The 13,092-nt window shown below is 39.1% G+C and overlaps 1 protein-coding gene across 8 annotated transcripts in view; it reads left to right on the forward strand.

The window, feature by feature from the left end:
* TNIK (TRAF2 and NCK interacting kinase) overlaps window positions 1-13,092 on the forward strand; it is a 455,189-nt gene that overhangs the window by 107,033 nt on the left and 335,064 nt on the right. For all 8 annotated transcript variants that reach the window (XM_011998297.1, XM_011998298.1, XM_011998301.1 and 5 more), the window contains exon 2: window positions 6,539-6,604. In XM_011998297.1, coding sequence (XP_011853687.1) covers window positions 6,539-6,604 — 66 coding nt within the window. The remainder of the gene's footprint in view (window positions 1-6,538; window positions 6,605-13,092) is intronic.

Genomic DNA, 13,092 nt, shown 5'->3' on the forward strand with positions numbered 1-13,092 from the left:
TTGAGTCAGCACAGTTTCCTAATGCTGTACTTTCGAAGATGGTGTTGAAAAGCCTGAAGGCTCAAGATAAATGTGGAGAGTTCTCCTACTGTTCCTGTTTTCTTTGTTCTGTTTTGCTTTTGTAAGCATATGCTTGTCAGTTAGGGCTGAAACCAAACAAAACAGCTGCTAAATATGGTTCTAAAAGAAATAACATTTTGGTCTTTTTAAGGCCTGTAAGTTTAGAGTAAGCACAGTCGTTTGGCAGCTGTCAATAGGGAATCCGGGGATAGCAGTCATTCTGGGAGCACTATCAGCCATCCATATTCTGTTGGGTGTATTTTACCCTGCCAAAGGACTGGTGGCCTCAAGTGAAAGATTCTGTCACAGAACGGCTGTGTCTTTAAGAGGCATTTTGGAGGAGGGCTGTCTAGAGTCTGTGTAGGCCATTTGCTCACCATCCGTGTCAATTTCATTTTCAAAGAAGTGGGGAGGCACTGGGAAGAATTATGTATCATCTTTCATGATGTGAAGGAAATCATCATCCTAGTTATAGATTTAAGTTTGCCTTTTTCAATCTTTGGGATTTAGCCCAGTGGTGTTATTTAGTGTTCTTATAAATCCAGTATCATTCAGAGGACCTGGAGGAATTAAAGCATAACTTAGTGGCAGGGAATATCAAACCCTAGATCTTAAATCTCTCCACTCTGCTGTGAAGCTGGGCTTGAGCCTGCCAATGCTATCTAAATTTCATCAGCTGACAGAAAAAGTATTTATTTCAACATCCCAGGAACCCCCAAAACTTAATGCGCCTTCTCAGTTGTCTTACTAATTTTTAAAGAGACATACAGTTGTCCATAAATATCTGATTCTGTTTGCTAAGCATGTGGTGGGTAATATTGGTTGAAAAGCAATAGGTTTTCCTTTACTGGCCAGATTAGTTTTATTGGCTTTTTTAGTTGAAAATCTATAAAATGCAGACTGAATTTTACTGTGGCATATTATTTGTTTATTACGTGAACTCATTTTCAAAGATGAAAAAGAAAAGGGAGGAAGAAAATGAATATTTATTAAAGTCCTATTACATATCAGGCCCCAAGCTAGTCTAGACGCTCACAGTTCTCATAGTAGCTCCCAAGGGGGGTAATCCTGTCCACATTTTAAAGATGAAGAAACTGAGTTCAAAGCAGTTCTGAAACTGGCTCAAGGTTAGAGAGCTACCGGTTGGTAAATCAAGGGCTGGGAATTACGGTTCCATGAAGCTGATGGGGTAGTGGTTAGGAACTCAAGGTTTGGAGTCTGACCATCTGAGTCAGCATCCTAGCTCTGCTGCTCATTAGTGGTGTGACCTTGAGTAAGCATTTAATCCCTCCGTGCCTCAGTTTCCTAATCTGTAAAACAAAGATAATGATAGCATCCACTTGATAAAGCTGTGATAAATGAGCTATTCATGAAAAATGCTTAGAATTGTTTCTGACACATAAGTCCTCATGAAATGTTCACTATTACTGTAATTTTTATTGTCATGACTAACCAAGTTTGCTTTTATCAGTACTGGCTGAAAAATTACATTTTCTTTCAAGGAATATCCTGCCTTTTGATATGTAGTTATATTTCATTATGAAATAATGTAAACTACTCTACCTTAGAATTAAATTCTCTTCTCAGCCTCCCAGCAAAGGTTAAGATCTGAATAAAGGCGTGTGTAGCCAACAGGGATTCTTGACTTTGGTAAATGTCAATGATTTGCTCTTTTCTCCTTGGTGTATGTAACTTTCTTCCATGCTGCTCATCCTGGCTTTAAGAGCAGCTAAGCAAACACAAGAGGGAGAATTAAGTGGATTTCTTATCTCTTAGCTTTCCTGTCTTTGTAACATGATTATTAGGTACAGCATCCTCTCCTTGCTGCACATTCTGTTGGCCACATTCTGACAGCCTGACTTCTCAATGCACATGAGGCACAGTTTACTACAACAGGCTCTATGGATTTTATTTGTTTAGAGCTGGGAATACTACAGGGGCTTTTACATGTGACAGTTTTGTCCATGTGGGATTGGGGTAAGGAGGATAGAGGGCATAGTGGTAGAACAACTTGTCTAGATTTAAAAGAAATGATGTAAGTTTGCTAGACCTTCGGCTCTACATTCTGATCCCTTTTTTTTGTGACTTCCACTATACATGTCTTGAAGAATTGGGAGTGGGACATCAACCTCATTCGGTAAATAGTTATATCTAGCAGTTACGTATTGGACACCATGCTAAGTGCTGAAAATACCAAGATAAATATGTTACAGTGCCTGCTCTTGAGGCATTTGTAATTCATCAAAGGAGAGAAATGTAAGAGAGGCTAGCACTATGTGAAAATGGTTATCATAGAGCTGTGCACAACATATTGCGGCTGCAGAGAGAGCGGCGGTGGCGCTGATTTGGGAAAGGCTTCAGAAAGGAGGCAGCAAGCTGGGCTTTCAAGGATGGGCTTGCCTCAGAAAGAAAGCAGAAGGAATAATCTTGGCAGATGGGCAGTATGAACCAAGAGCTGAGTGTGGTGTGTTAGGAACATGAGGGACATGTGTTGGTTATAGCACAGAATGATGGAACACGAGGCTGGGAATGGAGGCCAGGCCTAAGAATGACATGACCTGACTTTCAGTTTGAACTGTATCTTGTATTACTTTAAATCATGGAGTGTCGTGATTAGAAATGTCTATTTTAGAAAGATCAGTATGGATAATAGCTTAGAAGGAAGAAAGAACTAAAAGCAAATGGTCTCAGAAAAAGATGATGAAGCCTGTTGTGTGAATGGAGTGGAATAGATGGATGTGGTGGACATTTGGAGATAAGATCATTGACACTTAGTGAACAAAATTAGGGGAGTGGTGGACAAGGGTGGAACTTTCGGGGAAGTCTACCTCAAAGGTGTGAGCAGAAGAAATATAGAATCTGTGAGAGAGACTAAGAGGTATGATAGGTGGTGGAGGGGATATATTTTTAACAGGAGTGATGATGCTCAGGAGTATAAAAGGGGACAACTAGGACAGGACTGAGAAGCGACCACTACATGTAAGAAATTGAGGTCATGGTGACCTTTTGGGGAAACTACTTTAGATGTACTCTAGAATGGAGAAAACAGTTGAATGCTTATCCTGTTCAAGCTATATCACAATTCTACAAGGATGTAACTAATGATGAAATGCATTTGTGTGAAAGACTATTCACAAACACCCAGCTCTCCAGGCACTTGGATTAGGGGAAAGAAAGAAGAGAGCCTACTGTCAGTACTGAGGTGTCACTGAATAATACCTCTGATTTGTATGTCTAGGGTTTCAAAGAGTCCCCTTCTTGCAAATAGCGTGACTCTTAATGCTATTTTGCTTTGTTTCTCTCAGGATACTGTAGACTGTAGATGCTTATAGACTTCTCTTAATTCCAAACTGGTCCTCATTTCTAGCCATGATGCTTGTAGTGTATGTTGTGGTATGTCACACAGAGCTCAGTTCCCCACTGCTGGGGCACTCAATTGTCCACCTGCTAGGGGTGTAGGTAGCTAGGGATGACTTTCACCTGGAAAATGTCCACAGCTGAACAGTGTCACTTCACCTAAGATTGTTACCTCGGGGATGGGTACTGGGGGGCAGCCTACATGCAATGACTAGTCAATGGAGGTGGGATTCAAAGGCCTGATGCTTCCAGGTAGGATAATTCTGAAGGGCTATCCTAGCTCCAGCGCTCTCATGGATCAGATGAAGTTTTTGTTACGACTACATTTCAGTTCAGCTCTTCCTTCGGCTCAGTCCAGTTCTTCCTTTCCTCCCCGGCAGGTGTTGATTCTGAGGCATACCCCAATAAACTCACACAGTGTAAATCTCAGGGAGTCTCGGAGTTTATTCCTGGGGAACCCATCTGATATGATTCTTTCCAGTTTGGTTTCCCATGCAAGGCCAGTTGCCAGTGGAACTCTTTAGTTCCTCTGAACTTTGCTTCAGAGGCCCTTGGATGTGTCCAGCAAAAACCTTCTCCTAGCAGTTTGAACTAAAGGCTCAGCATTGAGCCTCCTTGGCTTTGACTGGTTGTGACACATACCCAAGAATAGCTTATTCAGGGAGAGAAAAGAGCCTCACAAGTCAGCTGTCTAGATCCTCCTGAGACCTACCTACTAACTCCAGCTCTGAGAAGGTACCCTGAGGTGAGTGACCCCTGGGTGTAGAAGCTGATCCCTGCTCTGCACCTGTTTGTGCTCCTGCCCTCGTCTTACATCCCTATTTGATTCCCAGGTTCCTTGAGGCAGCCATTCATCACTGTCCTGTATCTCTTCTCTTTTTGTTATTTTTTTTTTAGTCAAGAAAAACGAATGTTGAAAACACAATTGAGATATTTCAAGCAAATGTAGAACTTCTCTCCAAATATGTTGCAGAAACACCACCAAGCAAACAAACTACTGGGAAGCACAGCTTAGAAACAAACAGCAGCTGCCACCATTTATAGGCTTTTTTTTTCTTTTCCTCATTTCTTTCTAATTCCGTTTGTAATAAAACCTGTTGCTCTAATGGCCTAGTAGTTTAACCAACAGAACTTTTCTTTCCTATCCTGAGGCCTCCCAGGTGGCCTTCACAGTGTCTTTTAGCTATGGGGTGTTGGTCGACTCAGAGCTCTAGTCCCTTAACAGTGTTTTTCAGTTTTGTGGTTCTGTCTGGAACCACACCTCCCAGACCAGGTGGGGCATAACTGGAACTTCTGGACTTCTGGAGTTTTCAGGACATGAGCATGGAGTGTGGTTTCTTGCCTTTCTGGCTTCGTAAGAGTGGGTAATGTAGTGCTAATTCCAATCTTTCTTAGTGACTAAGTGTTTAATCTGTTGGGTGCTTTGTTTGCTTTTTGTTTTTGTTTTTATTTGTTCTCTGTGTGGAATCTTTGAAGGCACCTACCCAGGGGCTTTTCTTGAGTTTGATTTACCACAGACTGGACTTTAAAGCATCCTGACTTGTCAGATCAAACTCATTTTTCCCTTTCCCCAGAATAGCAGAGAAACTCATTTTCCCCTTCCCCCATTAAATCCTGCTGGTGGTGTGGAATTTCTCAGCTTAAAAGTGATTACTATTAGGTATTAATAGATTTCTGACTACGTGCAAGGCATTGTGCAAAGCCCACACTTACTCTTCACAAGAGCATGACTAGGTAGATGTCATCCTTGCAGGCCCAGACAATATGTTGCTCTCGCGGGGTCTCCTAGGATCACATAGCTAGTCGAGGCACAGCTGGTATTTAACCCAGGTCTGTCTGAATCTGAAGTTCAGGCTGTTCCCTGCCTACCTCTCAGCTACCCATTGTAATAATATATGGCATTGCTCTCATGTAAGTGTCCGGTAGAGATAGGCCAAAAGCGCAGTCTATTTTTATTTGTTCCTAAGAATATTTTTTAAATTAAATGCCTAACACTTAAAAAATAGGAGATCTCACATTAAATGCAATGTTCAGTTTCTCTTGAAAAATCTTTAGACCTGGCAATATTGTGCTAATATGTTGACAAGACAACAGTTGGCTCCAACTAGGTAAACTCCACCCCACCACATCCTACCTCCCTCAAAGAGGCTAGGGTGGCTCAGTTTGCCACAGGCCCCAACTGGACCACTTTACTTGTTTATGTTACTGGCCTGGCCTCTGCAGACATTTAAGTTTGTGACTCCTAGATTTATGCCTTTAAAGAAGCAATTTCTGTCCAGTTAGGAATCAGTAAGGGGTAAAAGTCAATTTCTGCCTCTGAATAGAATTTTATAGGCTTTGATTTTTCTTTTCAACTTCTTTGGGATACTAATTCAGTTATAATAGCAGTAATTATTGGATATTTATTGAACACTGTAACATTTAGCTGACTCCCGAGGTTAGTAGACAACTGATTGGTGGTAAGAACTTGAATAATTCTCCAATTTAGTTTGCATTCTAAATCCTGCAGTTACTCAGCAGGTACTACAGGAACTGGAGGCTATCCTCAAAAGTATATTTTGTAGAAGCAGTATTACAGAAGAGAGATGAATCCAAAGAAAATCTTTCTGAGAGAGGTAGTTAAGTTGACTCTATTTTCCCTTGGAAACTGTTGACTGCCATAGGTAAGATTGCCCCACAATGCAGGAACACCGCTCTTAACTACCAGGGCTCACTCAACACAATGAACAGCTCACATATTTCAAAGAGAAACATCCTAGAACATTAGAACCTTCTCAGGATGATGAGTCTTTCACTTTATCTCGATGTAGCTCCTGCAAGTGTGTTTCCATTTGACAGAAATGTGTTAATTCTTTTTTATTATTTCACTTGAAAAAGCATCTCCTTTTGCCTGATTTAAACACATTTCATAGAAATGTAAAATGGAAAGAAAATGGAACTTGGCTAATTTCATAGCTGCAGCTGACTTAAATTTTAAAATTTTGGTAGTATTAAATGTTAACACATGAGAGCCCCCTAAGCTAAAGTTGTTATTTATTTGCTTAATTTAGGTAAGTATTTGCTTTTGATTAAGGCAATGCCTGGAATATTGTTTGAATTTTTATTGTTTATTTTCTTTCAGGACCCCGCAGGGATCTTTGAATTGGTGGAACTTGTTGGAAATGGAACATACGGGCAAGTTTATAAGGTAAGTACATTGAGTCTGTGTGTGGCTTATGTATGGTTTCAGTTCATGAATGGCGAATTGCAGTGCTATCTATACTTGCTCATAAATGGCTCCTAACAAATTTAAAATGAATTAATATACTTGTTGATTGACTCTCCATGTTTTAAAATATATCTGTGGTTATGTTGCCTAAACTGGATTCTGTGATTTGGGTATTTCCCTTCATTATATATGACTGTGTTTGTATGTGACACATGAATTCTGACGCCACTTATTTCAAGCTCTTCAAGCGTTCAGTTTCCTTTACATTAATCACTGCCAGAACTGGTTTTTGAAAGAGAAAAGAATGCCATCTACTTTAGAAATTTAAGCTATTAAACTATTGCAGCTGGAAAAGTAGATGTGTTATTGGCCTAGGGCATGAATTAAATGAGTTGAGTGAACAGTATTGGAAGAAAACTTGGTTACCTCACAAAGCAAAAGCTTAATAGCAGCGACGAATTTTAGGAAATAATTAAAAGTTAAACTTGAGTTGAGACGGAGCTATGGAATAAGAAGTCTTGCTTGTCTGTTTACTAATTTTTGCTTACAAATTCACTCAAAAAGTGTTTTTGAAAGGTATTTTCCCCAAGTATAATCTACAAAAAAATGGTTGGTTGAAAATGTGAGTTGATTCCTTTTCTGATTGTCAAAAAAAATGAAAGTGAACTGTTTTTGGACTAAAGCTTTTGGGGTTTTGTTGAATGAGCTATTGAAATGCCATCAAAACAAACCAACTGTTTCCTCATGATAATTTATAGGGAAATATCCATCATTTTCCCTAGTGGCAGCGATATGAGATGGCATTTCCATTACAAATTATCTCGTGTTCTATTTTTAAAAATTCCTGCTGAGCCCTAAACTTTTCTCAGTTAATTAAATTTATTAATCATTCAGGTTGTAATATTTTCAATTCTGCAGAATTTCAGAAGTATTATTTATAGGGTATTCTTGAGATTCTGTTTTTTAAAGCACAATTGTAAGTGGATACACATTTATATGTTTATTTACCAGAGGTTTCCCTTGGTGTCCAGGGAGAAATTTCTCCCTTGCAAGAAACGATTATTTCCTAAATTGTCCACCTTTTACCATTAAACAGAATGTAGTCTACCCAACCTGCTCACTTGATGTTGATCCTGTCTGACACAGAAAGAAATGTGTCTCAGCAAAGCTTTTAAGTACTTGCAATGAAGATAATTAGGTTGGAAGATTGTGTTACTGCGTTTTGAGAAACTGGATTGAACTTGTGAAGTAACTAATGAATGAAGATCTGACTTAGGTAGAAAATTACTTCTGATTTGCTGTCAATATGAAGGAGCAACTCTGTAGCATGGTGTTGGTTTTATGGTGCCATTTCTTAGAGCCTTTCCATTTCATTGTTTCCCACCCATAGGATATGCATTTGGGAGACAGTTCACAGCTTGGTACACTAATTCAAGAGGTGAAACTCTGCACTCTTATAAGAGGAGATACCAAGAGATTCAATTAAGGATGAGAATATTTGGAAAATCCAGAATTTTCCATAATTTCTTGTTATTTGAAAAAGGCACGGAAACAAATGGCAAGAGGTCTCAGATCTTTTTAGAGCGGGAATATATTTAGCAGCTAGGTTATCAACATTATTATTCTACAGGATTCCGTTCTCTTGGTGGTTGATACAGTACTATGGCACCTTCCAAGTTAAGGGAGATTCTGCAAAGAATGGTCATGGTGAATGCAGTGAACTTTGGGACAGGAGATTTGGTCTCTTACCAGCGCCATTGTTTTCATTGTTTTGTAACCACCACAGCTTTTCTGTGTATTAGTCAAATGAGAATGTAGTTAGAAATGCTTTGGGGCCTGGCTAGGTGCAGTGGCTCACACCTGTAATCCCAGCACTTTGGGAGACCAGGGCAGGTGGATCATTTGAGCTCAGAGTTCAAGACCAGCTGGGCCAACATGATGAAACCCCGTCTCTACTAAAAATACAAAAATTAGCCAGGTGGTAGTGGCATGCGCCTGTAATCTCAGCTACTCAAGAGACTGAGGCAGGAGAATATCTTGAGCCTGGGAGGCAGAAGTTGCAGTGAGCCGAGATCTTGCCATTGCACTCTAGTCTGGGCGAGAGCGTAAGACCGTGTCTTAAAGAAAAAAAAAAAAAAAAAAAAAAGAAATGCTTTGGGGTCTTGTGATGATTTACTTAAAGAATTATAACTCCCTGCCTAGTTAAGGGTTTGGTTTCTAGGCAACCAGATGATGTTAGGTGGCACTGCTCATGAACAGACCCTGTGTTTCCTGAGGCCACTAATCCAGTCCTGCTGTCATTCTGAGTTCTGAAAGATTAATGTTTAATAAAATAGCAAAATATGAGCTAAAAGATATGTGAGCCTAAAGTAAATTACATTAAAAAGTGATTGTTTGCACTATAGATTACACAACTTTTATGGAATATGTATATTTCTAAACTATAGGTATAAATAGAAATGTTGTAGCTCTAGGAGGAGGCCTTTATACATAAAATCATATGATAAGTATTTTCTTTATGTTAAATAGTGTATTAGTCTGTTCTCACGACGCTATGAAGAAATACTTGAGACTGAGTAATTTACAAAGGATAGAGGTTTAATTGACTCACAGTTCTGCATGGCTGAGGAGGCCTCAGGAAACTTACAATCTTGGCAGAAGGCACCGCTTCACAGGGTGGCAGGAGACAGAATCAGTACCCAGTGAAGGGGAAGCCCCTTATAAACCATCAGCTCTCATGAGAATTAACTCACTATCATGAGAACAGGATGGGGGAAACCGCCTCCGTGATTCAATTATCTCCACCTGGTCTCTCCCGTAACACATGGGGATTATGGGAACTACAATTCAAGATGAAATTTGGTTGGGGGCACAGCCAAACCATATCAAATGCTAAGCCTTTGATTTTAATTTTTAAAGTCTCTCTTTTGGTATTCCTGGTTTTCATAAAGTCAGGTATAATTTTACGAATAAGTCTATAGACATAACCTTTATTTTATGGAAAAATTTATTTTAAGTTTCTTTTTTATAAGCTGCCCTAAGAGAGTCATAATATAATTTTGTTTACAGATAGTTTTAAAGAAACGTACTTAATATAATAAAAAGTATATGTAGGTATTCAGAGAATACCTCTTGAAATGTATCTGCATGTGAGTCAGGTACATCTAGATGTAAAAATATAAATATTTTATATAAAAGCCATTTAAAAATGTTTAGTTTTTCAAAGTTGCTTCTAGTCTTACTCCCAATTCTAGCTTATTCCTGTTTTGGGCAAAGTTAGATTTGTTTATCTTTAGCATTTTGGTCCTAGGTAATCAAGCAGTGATTCAGTGTCTGCTTTTTGCTTTTATTTACTGAGGAGCATAGGTAAATAATAAAGAATAGTAATTCACCCTCAGGACTTTTAATGAGGAAACCATCTCCTTCTGCTCATGGCTGCATTAAAAAATAAACCAACAAAAGACCATATACCCATTTACTAAAGGTCTTGGCTGTTTATCGGCATGCCACCTATTGGGAACCTAATGGAATCTGGACACATTTTTGTTAAAATAGAGTAATTCTTTTAATAAATTGAAATAATTGTTTAATGTTTACTGGCAAGATACCACTACAAATTAGCCACAGGTTTTAAATAAATGTTGGTCTATCCTGTCTCCTAATTTGCCCTTTTGAATATAGATTGGTTATTATGGAGATGAAGACATATTTTATCCCAGGGTGATAATGTGAATTAGGAATATGAAGGATTCCTAAGTATTTCTCATATTTCTTTTCAATGCTTCTGAAGGTTGTAAAGTGCAAGATAGGGAGGCCATTGTGGTGGCTATAGTGCTTATGAGAGAGAGATGCTGTGAGTGTGTATATTTCCAATGGGCTATGAGAATCTTCATAGTCCTCATTCTGAGTTCTCCTCTGCCAGCTGGCTGTCCAGCCCATCCTTGATCACCTCCAGTCATGTGGAACTCATTACTTTTCTGTCAGTTCATTTTCCTGAAATCCCTTTGAATGTTCTCACATTGTGCTGAGATCCTGCCTCTCTAAAATGTTTACCATTAAAACCCCATTTCATACCTCTAGAGCTATTTAAAATTTAAAATTAAATATTCTTTCACAAGAATGTAGACCTTTTGGGCCGGGCGTGGTGGCTCACACCTGTAATCCCAGCACTTTGGGAGGCTGAGGCGGGCAGATCACCTGAGGTCAGGAGTTTGAGACCAGCCTGACCAACATGGAAAAACCCCGTGTCTACCCAAAATACAAAATTAGCCGGGCATGGTGGCACATGCTTGTAATCCCAGCTACTTGGGAGGCTGAGGCAGGAGAATTGCTTGAACCAGGGAGGTGGAGGTTGCAGTGAGCTGAGATCCCACCATTGCACTCCAGCCTGGGCAAGAAGAGGGAAACTCCATCTCAAAAAAACAAAAAAAAAAAGAAAGAATGTAGTCCTTTTGATATGTGAAGATTTCTCCCTTCTTCCTCCAAACATATGCTTATGTCTCCTGTTGTCCAGGCAGTGTAGCCTCAGCTGCTTGATTCATTGTTGTGGCATAGACCTGAGGCCCTTCATTATCCCTGCTTCTGCGCTGAAACTGTTCTATTGCTAAAAGTCATGTTTTATGCTTGTAAATAGTTTTATATTCCATAAAACTTTTTGAATATATAATTTAATTTCTGTTAGAATGAGCACCTTGTTCTCACTTCAGAGTCTTTATAGTTATAGTTCCCTCTACTTAGAACAGTTTCCCCCCAGCCCTCTCATGGCAGGCTCCTTCCTCTTCAGGTCTCAGCTCAAATGTTACCTTCTCAAGGAAGCCACTTTTCATCCCTGCGTCTACTACAGCCAGCCACTGCCTCTGCTTCCCTCTGCCACAGACTTTCTTTATTACATTAACCTGTTTTCTTGTTTTTATGGTATTGCCACTCTCTGAATTATCTTACTTCCTTGTTTATGTCTGTATTTAGCAATTTAAATACATAAATCAAGGGAAAATAAAGTCAGAGACCTAGTCTGTGGAGACCATTACGCTATCCTAGTCTGGCACATAGTAAATGTTGACACTTGTGGGGCCCAGAATTGAGCTATGTTTTCCTTGATAATTCTTTGTATATTGGTTCCTAGTTTAAAATTTTTTTTAGCATTTTCATAAAATATTAACTTTTGTACTTTAGAAAAATATATTTGCACAAAAGCAATAAACAAAATGCTCTACCTATTTTTTTTGTAAAGGGATGGTGATGTAGATCTTATGTTTAATGAATTACCAGTAGTCTGCAGAAGCAAGAAGAGTATGCTAGAAATTTACAAAATGAGGCAAAGCAGTTTTCTGGGGTTTCATCTCCTGGCAGAGGTCCTCAAACTTTAGTATGTAAAATGAATATTTGAGAAAGGATTAAAATGTAGATTTCCAGGCTCCAACTTCTGAGATTTTGATTCAGTGGGTCTGGGGTATCCTCTGTGAACATTTAGTAAGTGTAAATGCTCATTCTGTTGTTCAAGGTCTGGGGCCTGCACCTCCAGAAACTGCAAAATGATTGTATGTTATCCTGTTATAGGTCACTTGAGTGAATGCTAATCCTAACAGTTTTTGCAATCGTTTATTTTAGGATTTCCATGCTGACTCAAACTTACATAAACCAAGAAAAGCAAAAACCAAAAGATCTTGACCTGAGATGTGATACCCACCTGTTTTGGCTTGTTCAAAGATTTGACTTTCAGTGTTTTTATTTGATATGCTTAGATGACAGTTTACAGCGGAATAATTTAACTCAAGACCTGGGAATCAATATTGTCAAAACTGACCTCACATAGCAAAATCTCGGCCTGTTGGGTGGAGATTTTCTCATATCTGTATATTGTGATCTCTTCATTCACCTTCTGCTAAAATAAGATAAAACATTTCAATAGTAAGTTTATTAATAGTTTATTTGTGGAGGTGATTCTATAACATTACCCAGGATACACTGTAGCTTTTCATAGCCTGCTGCAATGAATCATGTACTATTCACTTACTGTTTGGCAAGGAGTGAGTATGGGAGAATGGTGTGTTTTATAGATAATAGTGGCATTTGTTTTTTATTCAAGAATTTCTAACATAAAGAATACATTCTTTCACATTTGTTGAGTGCCCATGAAAAAAAGCCCTGTGCTTTGTATGGGAATAATGCAGAGCTAACTGAGGAGGTTCCTACTCTTAAGAAGCGTGTAATCAGATTATCTAATTAGGACTGAGCGCTCACTGTGCACCAGAGGTTTCTATGTATATTGTCTCAGTTATTCCTCATGGTGGTTATGGTCTCATTTTATTGGGGAGGAAGAACATTTATTAAATCACATTCTCACTCTAAGGCAGGGTTTCTCATTCTCAGCACTCCTGAGATTTGGGGCTGGGTGATTCTTTGTTGTGGGGGCTGTACTGTGCATTGCAAGATACATAGCAGCCTCCCTGGCCTCATCCAGCTACAAA

Source organism: Mandrillus leucophaeus, unplaced genomic scaffold, assembly GCF_000951045.1.
Source record: "Mandrillus leucophaeus isolate KB7577 unplaced genomic scaffold, Mleu.le_1.0 Scaffold566, whole genome shotgun sequence".
NCBI lineage: Eukaryota > Metazoa > Chordata > Mammalia > Primates > Cercopithecidae > Mandrillus > Mandrillus leucophaeus.